The 25,070-nt window shown below is 45.7% G+C and overlaps 1 protein-coding gene across 3 annotated transcripts in view; it reads right to left on the bottom strand.

The window, feature by feature from the left end:
- Positions 1 to 14,274, bottom strand: part of LOC122561264 (gamma-glutamyl hydrolase-like) — a 30,843-nt gene extending 16,569 nt beyond the window's left edge. The window contains exons 1-5 of one of the 3 annotated variants that reach the window (XM_043712897.2): positions 13,576 to 14,274; positions 10,694 to 10,829; positions 7,629 to 7,660; positions 4,040 to 4,151; positions 1,243 to 1,293 (exon numbers count right to left, since the gene is read on the bottom strand). In XM_043712897.2, coding sequence (XP_043568832.2) covers positions 1,243 to 1,293; positions 4,040 to 4,151; positions 7,629 to 7,660; positions 10,694 to 10,710 — 212 coding nt within the window. In that variant the 5' untranslated portion in view covers positions 10,711 to 10,829; positions 13,576 to 14,274. Of the gene's footprint in view, positions 1 to 1,242; positions 1,294 to 4,039; positions 4,152 to 7,566; positions 7,661 to 10,693; positions 11,135 to 13,575 lie in introns of those variants that run through there. The other 2 variants (XM_043712896.2, XM_087998801.1) reach the window with 2 other exon arrangements.
- Positions 14,275 to 25,070: the final 10,796 nt, after the last annotated feature.

Below are 25,070 nucleotides of genomic sequence, written 5' to 3' on the forward strand. Positions count from 1 at the left end.
CAGACCTCCTGGACTCATTTACTTTGTTTAATTGCTTATGCTCCCATGTGTTCAATGGAGAAGCTGCATGAAGAGGGAGAGTGCCCGGCGTCAATATTCTTCACTGCACATTGGTCATCGATGACCAGACAATAGTTGTAGTGGGATATTTTTCCGACTGTGACCAAGTGCTAGGACCTCTGTTGTTTGCAATATATATCAATGATTTGGATAGAAATATAGGCAGTCTGATTAGTGCATTTGTAGGTGACATGAAATTGTTGGAGATGTGGAAGATTATCAAAGGATATAGATCAGTTGGAAAGTTAGATGGAGAAATGACAGGGGGAGATTAATCCAGGCAAATGTGAGGTGATATATTTTGGGATGTTAAATGTAGGAGGAAAGTATACGGTTAATGGCAGGACCCTTCAGAACATTGATGTACATACAGGCATCTTGAGGTGCAAGTCCATAGCTCCCAAGTGAACAAGGTGGTAAAGAAGGGACATAGGGTACTTGCCTTCATCGGTTGGGCCAGTCATGCTGCAACTGTATAAGACTTTAGTTAGGCCCCATTTGGAACATTGAGTGCAGTTCTGGTCACCACACTATAAAAGGGATGTGGAGGCTTTGGAGAGGTTAACCAGGATGTTGCCTGAATTGGAGTGTATGAGCTAAAGGACAGATTTGACTAACTTGGATTGACAGAAGTATATAAAATTATGAGGGACATGGATAGGATGGATAGTTGGAGTCTTTTCCTAAGGGTGGAAAGTCAAATAACAGGTGTAAGGTGCGAGGGATAAGCTCAAAGGAGATATAAGTAGAAGGTATTACACACGGATGATGGTAAGTGCCTGGAACACACTGCCAGGACAGGTCATAGAAACAGAGACCAATAGCAAGTTTAAGACGAACTTGGATAGATGCATGAACAGGTAGGCATTAAAAGGAAATTGACAATGTGTGGGCAGATGGGATTTGTTTAGAATGATATCATGATCAGCACAGGGCTGAAAGGCCTGTTCCTGTTCAGTAATTTTCTATGATCTATGACACCTAAAGGCAAGGGTAGGAAGTTTGATATTTACCAGAAGGATTACAACACACTAAACAAAATGATCAAATTGTACTTTCCACACAGAGACCTCTGAAAATGAGAAACATAACAAGGCAGTGCAACTAAACCATTAAAAACCAATATTTGCAAAGTTCAATGTACACAGCAGATCAAGAGATGGGAAATAGTTAATCGCTTACCCATTAATTGAATGGAATATTTTCTCGTACTCAGACTCAGTAAGATATAACCTGCAGGAAATAAGGGAGAACCAACTGTCACAGGCAATTAACCTCAGCCATTTTCACTCCGACACATCCCGTTAGCAGCATAGGCCAATCCCCTTCCCATCGTAACCCTGATCCTACATTAAGGCCCAAACTCGGGCCAAAATTCTGACTCTGATCCTAATTCTGACCCTAAACCTAACCCTCAACCTGACTCTAACCCAACCACAACCCTAACCTTGACCTGAACCCTGACCCTAACACTAATCCTGACCCGAATCCAATTCTAGATCTGACCCTAATCCTGACCTGAGCACTTCAACCATGATCCTAATGCTGACTCTAATCCAATCCTAACTGAGCACCAACTCTAGTCCTGGTCATAACCCTAATTCTAATCACAACCCGATCCTCATCTTGCCAATCACCATTAGCACTTCATCGCCAGCAATCCTTTATTCCTTTCTTGATCCCATCTTTCTCCAGTTCCTCCACTCCCACAACTTTCACTGGCTGAATAGCACCTCTAGGTGTCACTGGTTGTCAGGGTATGTCAAGCAATTGCAGACCAGTCAGTTCAATAGTCATGGTGTGGACACCCAAAACAACAATCCGGGATTGAATTAGTAGTCACATGGAAACATGTGGGTTAATTAAGGAGAGGCAACATTGATTCCTTAAGGGAGAACAGTGTCTGACTAATTTGCTGGTTTTTTTGGATGTAATGGAGGGTTGATGAGCATGTTGATACAGTTACACAACAGACTCCTGAATAAGGTGACAGCTCATGGAATTATAGAACATTACAGCGCTGTACAGGCCCTTCGGCAATTATAGGGAGAGTAATAACCTGAATAGGGAACAGAGGGTGGATGGATATTTTTCAGGATGGAGAAGAATTTATGGTGGAATTCTCCAGAGTCTATTTTGGGTCTTGCTTTCCTGCTGCATATTAACAGCCTTGTCTTTGGTGAACAGGGCACAATTTCAAAACTTGCAGATTATTCAAAACTTGGAAGGATTGTAAACTGTGAGGAGAATAATGCAGAACTTCAAAAGGACACATACAGTTGGTGGAAGTGGAAGACAACATAAGGTTCAGTGCGGAGAAGTGAGAGGTGATGCATTTCGTTAGGAAGAATATGGAAAGGCAAGCTAATGTAAGAGTATAACTCTAATGGGGACGCAGTAAAATAGGGACTTGAGTGCGTATGTGCATTTAAAAAATGGCAGGACAGGCAGAGAGAGCCATTAATAAAGCCTACAGTATCCTCGGCTTTACTAAGCTGAGTATACTGTATGGAACTAGGCGGAAGTCGGTACTTCAGATGCTGGAGATTAGAGTCAACACACAGCAGGTCAGGCAGCATCCGAGGAGCAGGAAAGTCACCGTTCCGGGCAAAAGCCCTTCATCAGGAATGAGAATTCATCATTCCTAATGAAGGGCTTTTGCCCGAAATGTCGATTTTCCTGCTCCTTGGATGCTGCCTGACCTGCTGTGCTTTTCCAGCGTCACTCTAATCTTGACTAGAATACTGTATGCTTTACAATTAGGTGCATAGATTACCAGAGCAGGGAGATAATGGTGAACATGTATGATACCAGGTGAGCTCAGCCAGTACCGTCCAGTTCGGGATGTCACATTTTAGGAAGGATGTGAAGAGATTGGACATAGTGCAGGAGAGGTTTACAAAAAATAGATGCCTGGATGAATGATTTCAGTTATGAGGATAAATTGGAGAAGTTGGGGGCTGTTCTCCTTGGAGAAGATGAGCCTGAGTGGGGATCTGATTGAACTCTTCAAATTCTTGAGAGGTTTTTCCAGAGGAAGAAAATGGTCCCGTTAAAAAAAGGATTGAAAACAAGAGAGTGCAGATTTAAAGTGATTTGCAAATGTGATGTGTGAACAAATTGTTTTCACACAGTGACTAGTTAGGTTCTGGAATGCCCTGGCTGGAACTGTGCTGAAGACAGGTTCAATTGAGGTCCTTATTCGGTCATTTGATGATTATTTACGTCGATAAGTTAGATTGTTACAGGGAAAAGGGAGCAGAATAATGCTGAGTCATGATGCTCATTTGGAGAGTGGGTGTAGCCACATTGGGCTGAATGGCTTCCTTTGGCGCCATCGCAATTCTGTGCAAAGTCCTACGTAAATGTAATTCTTTCTGATTTCCCCAAGGTTTCAGTTCTGTAGGACTCCCCATCCCTGCTCACACCTCATTACCCTTCTCGACCATTCCATTTCCTCCTCCTTCTCTCAGTTGCCTTCCCTCCCACAAGCTGCAGATGTGTAAGGCCAGGGTTTCAAAAGTACAAATGCAGGAGTAGGCTATTCAGCCCCTTGAGCGTGCTGTGCTGAATACCGTGGCTAAATGTTACTTCACATCTGCATTCATGTCTATTCCTGAGAACCTTTCAGCCTCTTAGCAGAAATCTCTCTACCTCTGCCTTAACAATATTCAAGGACTATACTTTGACCACCTCGTGAGGAACAGAGTTCCAAAGACTCATAATTCTCTGACAAAAAAGTTATCTTATCTCATTTTTAAATGGTTGACCCCTTAAATTTAAACTGTGACCCCAGTTCTAAATTCTCCCAGGAAACATCCTCTCTGTATCCATCCTCCCAAGTCCTTCAGGATCTTTTATGTTGCCTCCTGACTGATATCTCCTTATTCATCTCGACTTTTTCCCACTAATCCTTCCCACCTTTAAACTTTGACCCTTTACCCAGTTTCTCACTGTGTGATGGAGACAATGGTGTCACCTGATGGGAACCACTCTGCTCCCAGCTGATTCCAGGTACTTTACGTAGGTAATGGCTACGTACGACTTTGCCACCTCGGTCAGTTCATCTACGGTGTGCTGCGCTAAGATCCCTGTGGGCAACAACAACAACTTACATTCAATTAGCACCATGAACATAGTAGAATGGACTTTGTAGGAGCAACCATCCTTGATGAAAGAGGTGAGTTTTAAGGAGTGTCAATTAGGAGCGAAGCGATATAAAGTAGAGGGGGGTAAGAGTTGTAAGGAGGTAGTCCAGATCTTGGGGCCTTGGAAACGGAAGATATGGCTCCTAATGGTGGCGTGGGTATAAGACTTGGGAATGGTCAAGACGGTGAATTTGGAGGAGCCTGTGACTAGTTTAATCATCTGTTGGCATGACCATGTAAAACATTATCGAGCTCTCTATTCCTCCCAAACTGCTCACTATTCCAGGTTTCACACTGGATTACAAAGATAACCCCAGCTTCTTTTCTTGATAGCAAACTGTCTTCTTAAAAGCCTTATTGCTGATCCCACCATGACTTTTGACCCCCCACCCTGACCCCACCAGTCTCTCCTCCAATAACAAGTGTGAAGACCTCATGAAGTTTCTTTGTCACCAAGACTAAGACAGTCCAATCACCTGTCTCTGCTATGTCCCTCCCTGTCACTGACCCTCCTGACCAAACTCCCTTCGATTTATCCATCCCCACCACCCAGCCCTGAACATACATCTTTTTCTAGTGTTCCTCTCCTCTCCTTCTCTGAGCTCAACTTGTCTCTTAGACCGACCTCATGTTCCCTCGATCCTCGTCCCACTAAACACATCACCTCTGACTTCCCCTTACAGCTCCCATGTTTGCCGAGATTGTAAACAGCTCTGCCGCCTCAGGTGTTATCCCTCTCTTCTTTTAACCTACCGAACCCGCCCTGTTCTCATAAAACCAACTCCAGACCTTCGGAGTGTCCCATCTCCAATATCACGTTCCTCATCAAGGCCCTTAAACATGCTGCTGTCCTCATCTTTCCTGGAATTCAATCTTTGGGTCCCTCTTGTCAGGTTTCTGCCTCTGCCACAGTACTGAAATGCTCTTTATCAAACTCTGCAATGACATTCTGCGAGACTGTGGTAGACCTACCCTCCTGACACAGTGACTATAGCATCCTCCTCCAACACTTTCCACTATTGTCAGCCTGGGAGGAAGGGCTCTCACCTGGTTCCATGCTTATCTAACAGAGAATCCCTTACAATGGTCTGTTTTCCTGCTCCCGCATCATTACCTCTGGCATTCCTAAGGATCAATTCCCCCTCCTGTACCTCACTACTGCTCTGAAAGCAATGTCAGAGTTTGCATGTACAATGACACCTCCCAGCTCTACTTCACCTCCCTCTACCTCTCCTGTTGTGCTGAAACCTTCAGACTGCTTATCCAACCTGCATCAACTTCCGAGAAAATTAAAGCTTTCTTTTTCAGTGTCCATTCCAAATTTCGTTCCCTAGTGACTGAGTCCATCCCTCTTCCTGGCAACAGTCTGAGTTTAAAGCCAATCTGAATGCAACCTTGGTTATATATTTGATCCCCAGATGAGCTTTCAATGTCATTTCATACCTTCACCTCCTCTTTCCAACGCTGTAGCATCACCAAAACTCTCCCCTGCCTCAGTCCATCTGCTGTTGAAACTCTCATTCCATCCTCCTCCCACCCACCACTGCCACCCCCCCCCCCCCCACTCTGTCATTCTGGACTTGGCTAATCCAGCACACTCCTGGGGTTCCCACATGCTACATGCAATAAAATCAAGGTCACCCAAAAGCCTGCGACAGGGCTTTTGGCTCAGTGGTTAGCACTACTGCCTCACAGCTCTAGGGACCAGGGTTTGATTCCACCCTTGGACAACTGTCTGTGTAGAGCTTGCATATTCTCCCCATGTCTGCATGGATTTCCTCCCACAGTTGAAAGATGTGCAGGTTAGGTGCTCTTTGGAGGGTCAGTATGGACTCAGTGGGTTGAATGGCCTGCTTCCACACTGTAGGGGTTCGATGAACATGTCTTAACTTGCCTTGTATCCCATTTCCCTGTCACCCTTGTGCTTGCTGACCAACATTTGTTCAGTAACATTTAAAATTCTCATCTTTGTTTTCAAATTCCTCCCTAATCTCAGTCCAATTTCTGATAATCTCCTTCAAGCCCACAACCCTTTGAAATACCTGTTGTGACAGTGTTAACTTCAGAACTTTAATAACTGTGCAGAGATTGAAAGAAGGTGCAATAACCTGTCTGGAATAAGTTGTCAAAGGACAAGGGCAAACTCATCCAGGAATTGAAAACAATTAGCCATGTTCGGGAGAAGAAGAGTTGAAACTCCAAAACTGTTAAACAAACTGTTTTAACATGGTTGATAAATGATTGTTTACACCATAAGGGGAAATGCAGAGATTTTAAGGAGTTAACTGCAGGAAAGTTGTGTCTTTGAACAGACTGGGAGAAAGTGAGGACCGCAGATGCTGGAGATCAGAGTTGAAAAGCACAGTAGGTCAGGCAACATCCGAGGAGCACGAGAGTCGACATTTTGGGCATAACATTCCTGATGAAGGGCTTATGCCCGAAACGCTGATTCTTCTGCTCCTCGGATGCTGACTGACCTGCTGTGTTTTTCCAGCGCCACACTTTTCGATTCTTCGAACAGACAGTCAATGTCAAAAGTAACAAGGAACAAAGAGTCCACCTTTAATAAGAAAACAAACTGCAAATTTGATGGTTCCAGAGGAGTAGCCAATATTGTGGAGAAAATAATCTAAAGGATCATCAATAATGTCACATCACAAACTTGAAGGATGTAAAACTTTATAAGAATCTGACTCCAGGATTTCTCCGGAGCAGAACTCTGGAGAACAGCACAGCTCAAGGATTGAACTCTGGACACATCCAGAGGCAGACACTATTGGTTGGAATCATAGCTACTCATGGGGTCTTATCTTGGTTGCTACAAGCAATAAAGTTTAAATAATTGTTTCAGGATTTGAGTGTCTGTGAAATTTTGTAATAAGTAGCCGAATTAAAGATAGTTTATCCACAACACTGCACTCCTCTAATTCTGGGCCCCTCTGCATTTCCAGTTTGGATCATGACATCATTGGTGGCTGTGCCTTTAGTTGCTTAGGCCTCAGACTCTGGAAATCCTTTCCTAAACCTCTCCCCCTCACACTTCTCCTGAAAGGTTCTCTGTAAAACTAATCTCTTTCATTATGTTTTGGTTATCTGACCTAATATCTCCTTATGTTGCCATTGTCATATTGTGTTTTATAACTGCTGCTGTGCAGCGCATTGAGGCATTTCTTTACATTAAAGGTTCTATATAAACATTAACTGTTGGTGCATCTCTCTGTGTTAGCCTCAACCATCACATTCTGTCCCACTAGCTGTCTTTTTCTATTGATTTATCTCTTTCTCTATGTCTCTCAACTATTCTCTCTCCCCCTCTCCCTGGCTGTGTAATGAGGAGGCCCTCAGTGGAATCTGTTACCTCAGGTCACCCAATACCTGCAGCAGCCTGTTCCTCAGCAAGAACATATTGGGATCACTCACCGATCACTGGTCTGTCATTCAGAACTTCAATCCTGGGAAATTAAAGAGAAGAGACTGATTTTCCTCATGACACAGAGCTGTAGAGCATGGAAACAGACCTTTTGGTCCAACACATCCATGCCCACCACATATCCTAAATAAAACTCATCCCATTTGCCAACATTTGGCCCATATCTCTCTAAATGTTTCCTATTCATATATCCATCCAGGTGCCTTTTAAATATTGTAATTGTACCAGCCTCCACCACTTCCTCTGATGGCTCATTCCATACACACACCACCCTTTGCATGAAAAGATTGCCAATTAGGTCCCTTTTAAATCTTGCCCCTCTCATCTTAAACCTATGCCATCTAGTTTTAGACTCGCTTAACCCGGGAAAAGACCTTGACTATTCACTCTATCTATGCCCCTCAGAATTTTACAAACCTCGATAAGATCGCCCCTCAGCCTCTGACACTCCAGGGAAAATAGCCCCAATCTATTCAGCCTCTCCCTATAGCTCAAAGCCCACAGTTGAGGAGGTTACATGGATTACTGTCTGACTGCTCCTGTCACTTACTGAAATACCATCCATTAGATGCTCAGGTTCCATTGGCATGTTCTCAAGACTTTATGAGAATTCCACCAGCCCCTATTCATTCCAGAATGTCCTGAATAATCCAGCTTCAAACCTACACACTCAGCCACAGCATTTAGAAATCTGCCAAGTGACAATTTTCTCATTCATTCATGGATTGTGGTGTATGTATTGCCCACACCTGGTGACTGCTGAGTAAGTGCTGCCTGATAGCAGAGTTGTTGGAATATTCCATCACTTTGTTGATGAGACTGATCGCACAATAATTGGCTGGGTTGGCTTTGTCCTGCTGTTTATGTACAGGGTATATCCGGGCAATTTTCCACATTGTTGGGTACATGCCAGTGTTGTAACTGTAATGGACCAAATTGGCTAGGGGTGCAACAGGTTCTGGATTACCAATTTTCAGTATGATTGCTAGACTATTGTCAGGGCCCATTGCATTTGCAATATCCAGTGCCTTTAGCTGTTTGTTTGATAGTATGTGGAGTGAATCAAGTTGGCTGAACACTGGTGTCTATGATGCTGGGGACATCTGGGAGAGGCTGAGATATATCACCCATTGGGGTGGCATGGTGGCTTAGTGGTTAACACTGCTGTCTCACATTTCTAGGGACCCAGGTTTGACCCCAGCCTTGGGCGACTGTGTGGAGTTTGCACATTCTTCCTGTGTCTGCATGGGTTTCCTCTGGGTGCTCTGGCTTACTCCCACATTCCAAAGATGTGTAAGTTAGGTGAATTGGCCATGCTAAATTGACTGCAGCGTTCAGTGATGTGCAGGTTAGTCAGGGTAAATGTAGAGTAATAGGGTCTGGGGGTGATTACTCTTCGGAGGATAAGTATGGATTTGTTGGGCCAAAAGGCCAGTTTCCACCCTGTGAGGATTCTATTCTACTCTGTAAATTGTGAATGTTTCAGTCTTGTCTTTTACAATGACATGCTGAGCTTCTCCATCATTGAGAACGGGGATTTAATTTGTGTTTGAACAAATGACACAAAAAAGGACATTAATCACCTCAAGGACTGAACTGTCTTTGTTATGACAGTTGAGGTTTGTTTCTGCTGATGTTCAAAATCCCACTAACTGGGCTAAAATTTAATATTTTGAATATTAGTCAAATAAATCTGCTTTGGTAATAATTGATGTTTGAGTGGGGAGAGTATGCCGGGCCTTAAGGTTACAGATTGTACTGGAGTACAATTCTGCTGCTGCTTATGGCCCACAACACCTCATGGATGCCCAGTCTTGAGTTGCTAGATCTGTTCCATTTAGCACAGTGATAGTGCCACACAACACAATGGAGGTTATTCTCAATGTGAAAGCAGGACTTTGTCTCCACAAGGGCTGTGCAGTGGTCGCTCTTACCAATACTGTTACGGACAGATGCATCTGCAGCCAGCAGGTTGTTAAAGGATGAGATGATGTAATTTTTTTCTTTCTTTTGCTGGTTACGACACCACCTGCCGTAGACCCAGTCTAACAGGAATGTCCATTAGGACCCGACCAGCTTGGTCAGTACCACTGCCAGAGTCACTTTTGGTGCTGGACAATGAAACTCACCCAAAGTTCATGCTCTGCCCTGCCGTCTCAGTGCTTCGTCCATGTGCTATTCAAGGACTTGAGTAAACTAGGTGAGTTTTTACAGCAACCAAACAGCGATTTCATTATCAGTCTGGCTTTTTCATAAGTTAATTGAACTAAAATGCACATTTGCTCCAACCCTCACTTTTTTCCCCCATTTAAAACCCAATCCCCAATATAACCTCCCACGACCCAGGCCCAGCCCCACCCTTCCCAACAACAGACCAATCATATTCATCGCTTTATATGAAAAAGACAAGAGATCAAATATCTAATCAATTGCTGATCCAACCCCATGAAACAATGACCACTCACCATGACCTAGGGACCACGCCAGCCCTGTGAGCACTCCATGACTGTGACCAACCCCTGACCTTGGGACTACCCTCTGACCCTCACTCATCCTGAATAAAACCCAACACTCTTTGAAGGGCTCTCCTTCTTCCCCTACTCGTACACCATATTAATGATCGAACAACAGGAAATTGAGCCAACTTTAATACATGCTCAGCACTTTTCCACAACGTAAGCATCTATTTAGCTCCCAGTCTGTATGAGATCCCAGTCTACTTGAGATCCCAATTTACCTGAGATCCCAGGTCTACCTGAGATCCCAGGTCTACTCGAGATCCCAGGTCTACCTGCGATCCCAGGTCTACCCATGATCCCAGGTCTGCCTGAACTCTAAAACACTCCAGCTTTAATCTGAGAAACTCAGGTAGTTTATTTGCAGTTATTACATTCAGTACAAACTCGCCGCCAGTGCGTAGGATTGTAAACAAAGGCAGAAACACTGCAGCTAACACAGAGACAATATAAGCCACCACACCCCGCCAGTGACAACACCCCCGCCACCCACCACCCCTTATCCAGAAAAAGCTCCAATGTTACACCAAAGTACTCACTTGCTCAGTCCATTCATGATTGTTTCTTAGCGGGTGAGGGAGTTCCTTCACACGGATCAGGAATTGAATGGTTCTCGGAGACAGGAAGCTCTATATATTGGCTGCAATTGATGGGAGTTCCTTGTTAAGTCACAGCCTGGGAAATCATAGAGCAAATCTCTTAACTCTTTCTTCACCTAGGAAATTTTGAGTTCATTCTGCATGCTACTTGAAGTTGCTCAGTTTGCTCAGTGTTTAACAGACAAGGGCAAAATAACAATGTAAGAAATAAGAGCAGGAATAGGCCATTTGGCCCCTCGAGCCTACTCTACCACTGAATAGGATCATGGCTGATCTGATTATTTCTTCAACTCCACATTCCTAGTCTTCAATAACTTATGGCTCCCTTGTAGGTGAAAAAGTGTCTAACCCAGCCTTAAATGTTTTCAGCAGGGAGAATTCTAACCATTAACAAGCCCCTCAGAGAACAAATTCCTCCTCACCTCCATCTGAAATGGGAGCCTCCTTATTTTGAAACCACGACCCTCGTTCTAGATTCTCCCCTGAGGGAGGAATATAGTCCTGCTTATGGAAATCAAGTGTGAACATGGAGTCAACTTCACTTATAGATTCCCCAACTGACTGAAAGGAGAGATGCAACAAACATTGGTTGAAATTTGTTAACAATTTAGAAAATGGCAGGAACAGTATGGCACAGAATGAGAGTGTTCTCCCCTTGTGTCTGTGCTGGTTTCTCATTAGAGCTGTTCTGCCAATTGCACTCCCCCAACTGTTGTTCCACCCAGCCCTCCAAACCTTTCATTTTCGAGTTACTATTGAACCTGCTTCCACTGCTCTTGCAGTTCATTCCAGGCCAACAGAACATGCTGCATACAAACAAAATTCTCACATCCTCGACCCAGTTGTTTTGCAAATTCTGTACAATTCATGCTGTTCTCCACTGAACACTTTCAGGAAGTCTTGTGGAAGCAGACGTGGAAAGGAAGCATATCTTATGGTAGCTTCCAGTGACTATTTCTGTGGTGTAGCAACTGGAACCGACTTTATGCTGCAACACTACTTTCCTGCTCTAACCCTAGACGCCAACCAATAACGCCACTGATAAGCTGTGCCTTTCAGACCCTCGCTGACCCCCTCACTCCTGCTATAGCCCTTTGCAAACCCTCCACCTGGGAAACACCCCCCCAGGGCTGGCAAGGGTGTGGGGTGGGGAGAGTAGCGGCGGTTATTAAATAAATAAGGAGTCATCAACATTGATGATAAAACAGAAAGTTGCTAATACTGGAAATTATTAACTGGAAAACAAAAAAAAATGCTAGTAATACTTATCTGTGAGAGAGAAACAATCTTTCACTTTGATGGCATTTCCTGGTTTGTGTTTCAGCTGTTTCCCTGAATCATTTACTAATTTAGATTGCTCTTGTTTCTGGAAATAACACTGTGCCATTTCTGACTAACTCGGCCATGATTTCATCTTGTCAACATTTGTCCTCAATAGAGAAATGTGGCATTCGAATTAAAGACACAGGAATGTTTGGAATGAAATTAAGGTTTGATTCACTCACATGAATCAACAATCATTCGTATGCCTTCCCATTTATCAGGCAATCCCCTTTGTGGAATTCTATTGTGGGATTCAGACGAGTTCTGAAGTCTGGATTAGGGGTAGCAATAGGGTAAAAAACTGGCATTGGAGTAGAGGTGTCAGTGAGTAGTGGGCTAGCCAATCTTGATGTCATCTGGGGGGGGCAATATTTCCACAGATAGAGAACTGAACACAGATATTCCAGATGAGGCCCTGACCATGTGATTAGCCTTTTTGATTATTTTCTGTATCTGGTTTTAAATATTGCACCAAATTTTGATTCATATTATAAAGTCACACAGGAAAGGAAAACAGGGGCCAAGTGAACCTTATCCCACTCCTCCCATAACAACCTAAACATCCTGCTCCCCTTAACGTCCCATTCTCCCCAAAACATCCTATTCTCCAGATCCCCAAATGTCTCTTTCCATCCAAAACTTTTGAAACACCCTGTTCCCCACTAATACAGCCCTCCCATCAGATATCCCCCTCCCACCAGATGTACCCTTGGTTCCTGAATTAGAGGCTTCACTGGACTGAAACCATTACTTCACTCGTCCTGCTCTGCTCAGCAGCAGACATCTGCCACTCATCCTGACTCAGGAGCTGGCCGGGACACACATCATCTCCAGGAGGACACAAGGATTATTTCTGGAGCATTGAAACTCACGTGACTTCAAGAGAGAGGAAAACCTCCTGATGTCCACACAGAAAACTGCCTACTCAGAAACACCACCGGCTAACAGCTGACTCGCATTGACCACAGAACCTCAGCAGAAACTCAGACACTGGCGTGAAATCTGGGAGCACTCCCTTTACAAACTGACAATAGTCCCAACTCTTCTGACTGAGCCGAGTGATGAAGTGCCAGTGGGTCAGCCCCCAGGACCGGCTGGAGGAGAAGATGTGACCTCTCAGTCCGCAAGTGCAAGACAAATTGTGACTGTGACCATCCAACTCAGACCATCGCCCACACAGTCTGATTTATGGCCCAGGGAACCCCATTCACACTGGGTCGCCTTAAATTACTAAATCGGTTGTTAATCTTCACAGCCATACCAATCCATATCAGACTTTTAAAACTTCCATGTTTGCTCGAAATCTCAGCAGCCAATGACATCCTTCTGACCTGTCAGATTTTCCAAAACGTGACCTTTCAGTGAACATGCCTGTTCACGTTCACTGAAAGAGCTTTCCAAAGAATTGTGCACACCCCTGGCTTGTTCCTCAGTGTTTTATTTTCCTAGTGATTATTAATTTCCCCGTTTATAATCAATGTTGCAACTGCTTCCATCACCTCATCAGGCACTGATCCTACATTCAAACTTGTATCTGAGAGTTGAACTCAGACGCCAGGATTGGTCGGCACCATTGTACTGTCCTTTTGAAAGCTTTCTGAATGTGGATGATGTTGTTGCTGCAGTGGGAGGTGCTGCAGTGGATGGTCAGTCCAGTGGCTGGACACCAACCTATGGCTGTGTTCTGGGAGGTGCCTGGTTTCTGGAATGCTAGTACATTATAACCCCACTCCACAGCAATGCAGTGAGTGGTTAATCTTCTATCACACCGTCTCGAATGACAATCATTTCGAGGGAAAGCCTTTTTAACTCTACACAAATATATTGGCCGTCTGCAAGTAGGCGTTTCTCTTGGTCGAGACACACTCAATCCAAGTGGCAACTGCCAATATCAAAATTCCCATGGCCACTGCTTCGCAGAAATGCAGGGAGGTCCTACACAATGTCCTGGCCAATAATTGTCCCTCGATCAACATCACAAAAAGCAGGTTCTCTGGTCATTAACCGCACTGCTATTTGTTGGATCTTGCTGTCATACATTATCCATCACGTTGCAGAGATGAAAGCAATGACTGCACCGCTCAAGCGCTTCATTGGCCGTGAAAGCACTTGCAGACCTGCAGCCGGCGCTAGGTAAATGATTCTGGAGCAAGTGATTGGAAGCGAAAGAGCGAGACGCAGCAGCAGCAGCAGCAGCAGGGAGACCTCGAGGAGACCAACAGACAGCAGGACAGTCTGGAAACCACCCCCTTCGCTCTGACTCATCGAGCGAGTTCTTCCGAGCTGCGTCAATCCTGGGTCGGGTTGACAGTGGAATTTATGAGGCGCCGTGACTCGACTCGATCCTTGCAGCTCTCTGCAAGCCGCTCAGTGCAAAACCACACACACACTGGGGAAACCCTGACTGTGTCTGCAGAGAGCCAAGGAAGTGTCACATTTCACTTGATGTGTGTTAGCCGTGCACCCCCCCCCCCCCCACCCGGGGAGCTCATTGTCACTGCTGTTGCTGGAAACATGGTTAGAGACTCAAAAAACTGCAGATGCTGGAATCCAAAGTAGACAGGCAGGAGGCTGGAAGAACACAGCAAGCCAGGCAGCATCAGGGGGTGGAGAAGTCAACGTTTAGGGTGTAACCCTTTTTCAGGACTGGGGGGGTTGGGTGTGGGAGGGGGCTGCAGTAAAGGGGGTGGCAGGGTGGTGGAGTGGGGGTAGGTGAAGGCAGGTTTCCTCATTTCTGAAGAAGGGCTCAGGCCCGAAACGTCGATTCTCCTGCTCCTTGGATGCTGCCTGACCTGCTGCGCTTTTCCAGCAACACATTTTTCAGCTCTGATCTCCAGCATCTGCAGTCCTCACTTACTCCTAGGTAGAGGGCACAGCCTGGTTGATCAATGGGAGGAAGGAATCCGGTTGGGTGGCAGGGAGCAGTGGGATGGAGGGATAGGGGCTGGGAAGGGTACGGTGAAGGAGGTTGTTTGAAATTGGAGAACGCAGTGTCAAGTCCTCAGGACTGTAGGGTGCCTAGGTGGAAGATAAGGTGTTGTTGCTCCAGTAGGCGCTGTGCTTTGTGGGGCAGACAGCACAGAGATGCAGACACAGTAAACACTACAACATTCCCTTGGAGAACATGCAGACTGGCGTTTCCTCCTGAGTTCTAGCCAACATAATTTGAGGAGAAGCATTTTTCACCCAGAGGGTAGTGGAAGGTCTGGAAAGCATTGTCTGGGAGCGTATAGGAGGTGGGAAACCTTACAATGTTTTAAAAATTACTTGGGTGAGCTCTTGAAGTATCATAACATTCAATGCCATGAGCTCAGTGTTGGAGATTAGGACCAATATTTGTTGTAGTACAGACCTGATGGGCTGAAGGGCCTCTTCTATACCACATGATTCTATGTACTGCTGAGGCAGTGATAGAAGATAGGGGGATGGTCAGTATTGAGTTCAGATCTGGCTGCTACACTTCAGGGTGGAGACAGTAACCCTGCTGAAGGCAGCTGATCGCCTGGGACTGTAGAAAGCTGTAAGGCCCCATATAGAAAGCTGAGGCAACATTCCTTGTGTTTCTGCAGGTCCCAATGAAAACAGTGTCAGAGGCCGAGAATGGAGGCTGGGAGAGGGGGGTCGAGAGTTACCACGGCAATCAGAAGCTCAGGGTTCTGCTCAGACAGTGGCCAGGGCTGCTCCATGGAGTGGAACGTACAGAACTCCACATTGTGAACCACACATACACTTCGCTTAATCGGAACTAGGCACAGGTTAAACACCGAGGAGAAAGTGAGGACTGCAGATGCTGGAGATCAGAGCTGAAAATGTGTTGCTGGAAAAGCGCAGCAGGTCAGGCAGCATCCATGGAACAGGATAATCGACGTTTCGGGCATAAGCCCTTCTTAGGTTAAACACCTACAGGGTGCCTTTGGGGCCTTGCATGGTGACAGGGGAGGAGGTGGAAGGAGTTGTTTGAGTAGAAAAGAGTCAGGGAAAGGAAGGAGGGGTTTATTAGGGAGACAGTGGAATGGGATGTCACCGAGGGAACATTCACTCTGGAATGCTGCAAGGTGAGGACAGGAGATAACACGGACAACATTCTCCAGCCCTGCTTCCCTGGATATGAAAACATAGGGATCAACTAAGGGGTTTAAGATGTTAAAATGGTCAAAAAGGGCCTTCTCCTGTACATGAGTCTCAAGGGTTGAATGGCCTTCTCCTGTTCCTGTGTAACAGACTCGAGGGGCTGAATGGCCTTCTCCTGTTCCTGTGTAACAGACAAAAGGGGCTGAATGGCCTCCTCCTGTTCCTGTATAACAGACACAAGGGGCTGAATGGCCTTCTCCTGTTCCTGTGTAACAGACACAAGGGGCTGAATGGCCTTCTCCTGTTCCTGTATAACAGACACAAGGGGCTGAATGGCCTTTCCTGTTCCTGTATAACAGACACAAGGGGCTGAATGGCCTTCTCCTGTTCCTGTATAACAGACACAAGGGGCTGAATGGCCTTCTCCTGTTCCTGTATAACAGACACAAGGGGCTGAATGGCCTTTCCTGTTCCTGTATAACAGACACAAGGGGCTGAATGGCCTTCTCCTGTTCCTGTATAACAGACACAAGGGGCTGAATGGCCTTCTCCTGTTCCTGTGTAACAGACACAAGGGGCTGAATGGCCTTCTCCTGTTCCTGTGTAACAGACTCGAGGGGCTGAATGGCCTCCTCATGTTCCTGTGTGACAAGCTCGAGGGGCTGAATGGCCTCCTCATGTTCCTGTGTGACAAGCTCGAGGGGCTGAATGGCCTCCTCATGTTCCTGTGTGACAAGCTTGAGGGGCTGAATGGCCTCCTCATGTTCCTATGTGACAGGCTCGAGGGGCTGATTGGCCTCCTCCTGTTGCTGTGTAACGAGCTCCAGATATGAATAGTGGGGAATTGCCCCAGACAGAATGAATCATCGACTGCACAACCTGTGCTAATTCGGGACATTCCAGTTTGGTTTTTCTGCCCTTTGACACAGCACCTACCCGCCCCATGCAACAGCTCAATGGCCTGAAGGGAAATGCAGAGATTCTCGTCATGGTGATATCTCTCAACAACAAATAACTTATCGTAACATCTTCATCACAATGAAATGTTCCCAGGCACTGCACAGGACCACTGTACAAAACAAACCTCACTCTGAGCAACGGAAGGTCACGTCACCCATGGCTTGGTAAAAGAATTAAAGGAATGTCTCAAGAGGAAAGTGAAATGGAGAGAAGGTGAGCTGAAGAGAGGGAATTTCAGAGCTTGGTTCTCTGGCAACTGAAAGCACACTCACTGAGGCAGCAATTAAAGCGAGCAACGAACAAAGGGCCATAATTATAGGAGGGCAAATACCTCAGAGGGTGTGGGGCTGGAGGAGTGTAAAGAAATAGGGAGGGATGAAACCGTGAGGTTGGGATGAAGGTTGGGAATTTTTAAATTAAGACGTTGCCTCAGCAGGACTCGGAGGAGGGAGTGAGAGGAGAATGGGTCTTGCTGTGAGTTCACACAAAGGCAGCAGAGCTTTGGATGTCCTTGAGTTTAGATTGTAAAGTGCAGTGAACCAACCGGGGGTGAGTAGGATCAGTTAAGTTCAGAAGTTAAGTAAAATGCGGACGAGGATATAGGGCAATTTCATATATAGCTGTGGAAATAGATGGTCATAGTCATAGGAGCAGCACAGTGGCTCAGTAGTTAGCACTGCCACCTCACAGTGCCAGGGAGCAGGGTTCAATTCCTGCCTTGGGCGGCTGTCTGTGTGGAGTTTGCATATTCTTCCCGTGTCTGCGTGGGTTTCCTCCGAGTGCTCCGGATTCCTTCTACAATCCAAAGATGTGCAGGCCAGGTGAATTGGCCATGCTAAATTGCCTATAGTGTTAGGGACATTAGTAGGTAAATATAGGGTAGGGGAATGGGTCTGGGTGGAAGTGAGGTCTGTCGATGAGAGTCGAGAGTGTGTTGCTGGAAAAAATACAGCATCTGAGGAGCAGGAGAATTGACGTTTCAGGCCGGAGCTCTTCACCACGAAAGACCCTTCATCAGGGTCTGGGTGGGTTACTCTTTGGAAGGTTGGTGTAGACTTGTTGGGCTGAAGAGTCTGTTTCCATACTGTAGGGAATCTAATCTTATAGGACAAATATGAGGTTCCTCTTGACACCAAGATTGTGAACAGACTGGTTTAATCTCAGACTGGTATCAGGAAGAGGAATGGAGTTGGTAGCTAGGGGCAAGGGGACAGAAAACAATGGCTTCAGTTTTATATATTTGAAGGAAATTTCTGCTCATCCAGTACTAGATCAGAAATCTATCTCGTTGGGCTCTGGGTACGAACTGTAGATGGCCTATGAGCAAGGTAAATCATTGTCACCAATCCTCTTCCTGTGTTGAGTCGAAGGCCTGTCTAATTACCAGTGGGAAAGGAGATACCACATAAGAAGGGGGTCTTGCCTTACATAAGCATGTGTAGTTTATTGTCTGATAGCAATAGGTACAAATAACTTTAACCAGTTAATAGTTGATTACTTATCTGTTTGCAGGAAGCCCTCACCACCCGATGCCTGGAGGAAGAATGCCTCATCTTCTGCCTCGGAACACTTCAACTCCAGGGCATCAATGTGGACTTCACCAGTTTCCTCATTTTCCCTTCCCCCACCTCACCCCACCTCCAACCTTCCAGCTCAGCACTGTCCCCATGACCTGTCCTACCTGCCAATCTTCCTTTCCACTTATCCACTCCACCCTCCTCTCTGACCTATTACCTTCATCCCCAGCCCCATTCACCCATTGTACTCTTTGCTACCTTCCCCCACCTTCCTCTCTGGCCTATCACCTCCATCCCCACTCCCATTTGCCTATTGTACTCTATGCTACTTTCTCCCCACCCCCACTCCCCTCTCATTTATCTCTCCACTCTGTAGGCACCCTGCCTCTATTCCTGATGAAGGGCTTTTGCCCGAAATATCGATTTTCCTGCTCCTCGGATGCTGCCTGACCTGCTGTGCTTTTCCAGCACCACTCTAATGTAGACTCTGGTTTCCAGCATCTGCAGTCCTTGGTTTTACCTAATGCACCTATGGGGAATTTAGCACGGCCAATTCACCTGATCTGCACATCTTTGAATTGTGGGAGGAAACCGGAGCACCCGGAGGAAACTCATGGGATACGCGCCAAAAGCTGGTAAGTAGGATTAGATTTATTTAGGATATCTGGTTGACATGGGCAAGTTGAATCGAAGGGTCTGTTTTCATGTTGTACATCTCTATGACTCTATCTACACCAATTTGTTCCTACATTTGAAAGGGATTGTCTCCTCTGGCTCTCTCAGTTAAACCCTCAGTTACTCACCCAACTGACTCATCTGCACTCTTTGAAACTGTGACTGGTTCCTGAATGAAATCGCTTCCGACATTTGGATGCATTCAATTGCGCAATTTTAAAAACTTGCAAAGGTGTAAGAAACTATGTGAAACTGAATATGACATTGGATTGAGACACACTAATCAGCAACTGAGGGACAGTGACAGAGGCTGAGAATTAGTAACATTCTGAAGAGGAGTCATGCCAGATTTGGTATTTTAACTCTGTTTCTCTTTCTACAGATACTTTCAGACCTGTTGAATTTCTCCAGAAATCTTTGTGTTTGTTTCAGATGCCAGCAGGGACTGGAAAACTCACCAGTATTGACATGGTGACCCTATCTACCTAATCGTAGTCTGAGATTCACCCACACTGTTACCCCTGCATCTATCTGAGCCTCTCCTGTTGTTTAATCTCCATCTCCTCCCGGTGAGATCATCCTTAAATATGGTGTTAGTTTTCACATGTACCTGTACACCGATGATGACCAGTTTCACCCGAGAATGACCTCTCCAGACTGCTCACCCAGATGGTGTTGCATGAGGCATTGGTTCTGGAAGGGTTAATATTGAAGCTGCATTAGCTCCACCCAATCTGATGATATCAGACCATCTTTGGGTGGAGAATTGTGTTGACCTGAGTCCCAGATGGAAACAGATAAGTCACCAACTTTAACTGCGCCCACACCTCCTCCCTCACCTCCATCCAAGGCCCCAAAGGAGCCTTCCACATCCATCAAAGTTTTATCTGCACATCCACCAATATCATTTATTGTATCCGTTGCTCCTGATGCGATCTCCTCTACATTGGGAAGACTGGACGCCTCCTAGCAGAGCGCTTTAGGGAACATCTCTGGGACACCCGCACTAATCAACCACACCACCCTGTGGCCCAACATTTCAACTCCCCCTCCCACTCTGCCGAGGACATGCAGGTCCTGGGGGTCCTCCACCGCCGCTCCCTCACCACCCGACGCCTGGAGGAAGAATGCCTCATCTTCTGCCTCGGAATACTTCAACTCCAGGGCATCAATGCGGACTTCACCAGTTTCCTCATTTTCCCTTCCCCCACCTCACCCCACCTCCAACCTTCCAGCTCAGCACCGTCCCCATGACCTGTCCTACCTGCCTATCTTCCTTTCCACTTATCCACTCCACCTTCCTCTCTGACCTATTACCTTCATTCCCAACCCCATTCACCCAGTGTACTCTTTGCTACCTTCCCCCACTTCCTCTCTGACCTATCACCTCCATCCCCACCCCCATTCACCTATTGTACTCTATGCTACTTTCTCCCCACCCCCACCCTCCTCTCATTTATCTCTTCACCCTGCGAAGCACCCTGCCTCTATTCCTGATGAAGGGCTTTTGCCTGACCTGCTAATAGGTGCATTAGTCAGGGGTAATGGAGGGGAATGGGTCTGGGTGGGTTACGTTTCGGAGGTTCAGTGTGGACTTGTTGGGCCAAATGGCCTGTTTCCATACTGTAGGGAATCTAATCTAATCTAATCAAACACTTCCTATTCATATACCATCCAAATGCCTTTTAAATGATGTAATTGTATCAGCCTCCACCACTTCCTGTGGCAGCTCATTCCATACATGCACCACTCTCTGTTTGAAAAAGTTGCCTATTAGGTCCCTTTTAAATCTGTCCCCTCTCATTTAAACCTATGCCCTCCAGTTTTGGACTCTCCCACCCTGGGGAAAAGACCTTGTCTATTTACCCTATCCATACCCCTCGTGATTTTATAAATCTCTATAAGGTCACCCCTCAGCCTCCGATGCTCCAGGGAAAACAGCCCCAGTGTATTCAGCCTCTCCTCATAGCTCAAACCCTCCAACCCTGGCAACATCCTTGTAAATCTTTTCTGAACATTTTCAAGTTTCACAACATCCTTCCTATTGAAGGGAGACCAGAATTGCACTCAATATTTCAAAAGTGGCCTAACCAATCTCCTGTAAAGCCGCAACATGATCTCCCAAGTCCTATATTCAATGCACTGACCAATAAAGGAAAGCATACCAAACTCCTTCTTCACTATCCTATCAACCTGCGACTCCACTTTTAAGGAGCTATGAACTTGCAATCCAAGGTCTCTTTGTTCAGCAACACTCCCCAGGACCTTACCATTACATGTATAATCCTGCTCTGATTTGTCTTGCCAAAATGCAGCACCTCACATTTATCTAAATTAAACTCCGTCTGCCATTTCTCAGCCCGTGGATCCACCTGTTGTAATCTGAGGTAACCATCTTCACTATCTACTACACTTCCAATTTAGGTGCCATCTGCAAACTTACTAACCATACCTCCTATATTCACATTGAAATCATTTCTATAAATGACGATAAGCAGTGCACCCAGCACCGATCCTTGTGGCACATCAGTCTGTAAAGCAACCCTTCACAACCACCCTCTGTCTTCAAGCCAGTTCTGTATCCAAATGGCTAGTTCTCCCTGAATTCCATGTGATCTAATCAGTTTACCAGGCGGAATTTTGTCCAATGCTTTACTTAAATCTATTGCTCTGCCCTCATCAATCCTCTTTGTTACTCCTTTGAAAATCTCAATCAAGTTAGTGAGAAATGATTTCCTACACACAAAGCCATGTTGACTATCCCTAATCAGTCCTTACCTTTCCAAATACATGTAAATCCTGTCCCTCATGATTCCCTCCAACAACTTTCCTACCACCAATGTCATGTTCACCGGTCTGCAGTTCCCTGGCTTTCCCTTACCACCTTTCATAAATAATGCCATCACGTTAGCCAACCTCTTTCATATTTATCCGTGTTTTTGGATAAACAATCCAAAGAATGGGATTTGTAATTGCACCACAGCAATTTAAGATCTTCAGTTCAGGAATTACCTGAGTTTGAAGCCGGTGTCAGTATTGGTATCCATGAAGCAATCATTGACTGGGCCTGGTGAGCAGTGCAGGTGCGGCCATTGAAGAGACGTAAGGCTGAATTAGAAAGATTTTAGATTAACAAGGGGCTTGAAGGTTACAGTGGGAGGTGGGGGGGGGGCAGATAGGAAAGTAATGTTTTTAATCAGAATCAGATCAGCCACGAAATTACTGAATGGTGTAGTATGATTTGAGGGGTTGAATGGGCTCCATCTACTTCTGGTTTGTATGTCCTTACTTCTTGATTCACTAATCCTGCCTAATGAAGGAAATCTACAGTTCTTTCCTCATCTGGCCTACATGTGAGCCCAGACCCACAGTGATATTGACTTTTACCTGCCCTATGAAATGGCCAAGTTAGACACTCAAATTAAATCAGGAGGTTTAGATGCTGGTTGGTCAACTTCAGGGCAAAGTAGGCTGGGAAATACACGCTATTGACATCCACAACGTGACAATGAATATGTAAATAATCCATTGAGATGTTGATTCAAGTCACAGCACAAACAAGTGTAGAATACACAGGCATTTAACACTCCTGGTGTTGGACAATGCTCACTGGGACAAGGATCACTCTCACTGGGACAGGATCGCTCACACTGCGATAGGATCACTCACACTACGGCTGGACCTCTCACTGGGACAGGATCACTCACACTGTGGACAGGATCACTCACACTGCGATAGGATCACTCACATTGCGATAGGATCACTCCCACTGCCATAGGATCACTCACACTGTGACAGGATCACTCATTGCAACGGGTAAATTCTGTGTGATACTGTGAAGGGATAATTCAAACTGATGGACAGCCATTTTGAACAATGTCCTATTGGTGCTGACAAAGTTATAAGGCTCTGTATTTGGAAGTACAAGTTTTTGGAGCATCACTCCTTCATCAAGTAGCTAGTGGGACAGGATCACAGGATACAGACTTTTTTGCAAAAGATCAAAGTGTCATACAACTGATGCAATGTATCGAACAAACTTAGATTGCTGTTAAGTCTTTAATCACTTAGAATGGGGATGCAGGTTTTGATTGATTAATACGTAAATCCCAGATTTCTTTTCAAGTCACACTCCTGAGATAACAAGGTTTTATCAGTATAAAGTCTGGAGTGCATCATTTCTCCCTCCAACTCTATTTTGATTTAGTCCCAACCCTCCCCTTCACTGTTTATACCACACAGCACTGCCCTTTGATGTGAAGGGCAGTGTTTGTCACTGGCCACCCGGGTGTTTTCCTATCTTCCTGGTGGTGGAATTTGAATAAAGATTCGTGCACTTTGTGTCTTTCACTGTGTCTCACACCTGCACACACACACCATGGGTGCTGGGGATAAAATAAGCACTACCGCACTTAGGCAGTAGTGTAGGGGTTAAGAAAAAAAAAGTCTGTCTGTATCCCAACCTTGAGTCAGATTGGTTTTATTTACAAAGTAGGAATTTATAAAATATTACATGGACTGACTGCCTGCAGATTATGTGCTTTTTGAACAAAATTGAATGTATCTGCAAATACAAATCTGCAAATGCAAATTCACCCCATAGACTTGTGTGAGTGTGTGTCAGAGGGAGGGAGAGAGTATGTCTGTGTGGGACAGAGGGAGAGAGTGTCTGGGAAAGAGGGAGAGAGTTTGCATGTCTGAGTGGCAGAGAGGGAGAGTATGTGTCTGTGTGTGTGTCAGAGAGAGGGAGAGTATGTGTGGGAGAGAGAGGGAGAATCTGGGAGAGAGGGAGAGAGTTTGTGTGTCTGAGTGGGAGAGAGGGAGAGTATGTGTCTGTGTGTGTGTCGGAGAGAGGGAGAGTATGTGTGGGAGAGAGGGAGCAAGTGTCTGGGAGAGAGGGAGAGAGTGTGTGTGTGTGTCTGAGTGGCAGAGAGGGAGAGTGTGTGTGGGAGAGAGTGTGTGAGTGTGTCTGAGTGGCAGAGAGGGAGAGTGTGTGTGGGAGAGAGGGAGAGAGTGTCTGGGAGAGGGAGAGAGTTTATGTGTCTGAGTGGCAGAGAGGGAGAGTGTGTGTCTGTGTTTGTGTGTCGGAGAGAGGGAGAGTATGTGTGGGAGAGAGGGAGAGAGTGTCTTGGAGAGAGGAAGAGAGTGTGTGAATGTGTGTGTCTGAGTGGCAGAGAGGGAGAGTGTGTAGGAGAGAGGGAGAGAGTGTCTGGGAGAGAGTGTGTGAGTGTGTGTGTATGCTTGATAGAGTGTGTACACAAACGATCAAGGACATTCGGCCTCAGATTCTTGGGTGACCATCCTCGAAGGCAAACTTCAGCATACGCAACAACACAGAGTGGCCAAGCAGAGGTTGATAGCCAAGTCTGTTACCCATGAGGATGGCCTCAACTGGGACCTTGGGTTGATGTCACACTACAGGTGACCCACAACACTATACACTCACACACAAGCACCCATGCACACACACTCTTCCACACAATCAAACTCACACAGACCCTCTTTCATACACATACTCTCTCTCTCACACACACACACACACAAGTCAATCGGGAAAATTTGCATTTTCAGTTTTGTCATAGAGTTGTACAGCACGAAAAGAGACCCTTCGGTCCAACTCGCCCATGCTGATCAGATATCCTAACCTATACATGTACCTATCCAGATGCTTTTTAAATGCTGCAATTGTACCAGCCTCCACCAATTCCTCTGTCAGCTCATTCCATACATGCACCACCCTTTCTGTGAAAAATTTGCTCCTTAGATCCCTT

Source organism: Chiloscyllium plagiosum, unplaced genomic scaffold (assembly GCF_037043375.1).
Source record: "Chiloscyllium plagiosum isolate Xiang-an unplaced genomic scaffold, Cpla_swu_hap1 HiC_scaffold_22, whole genome shotgun sequence".
Taxonomy (NCBI): Eukaryota; Metazoa; Chordata; class Chondrichthyes; order Orectolobiformes; family Hemiscylliidae; genus Chiloscyllium; species Chiloscyllium plagiosum.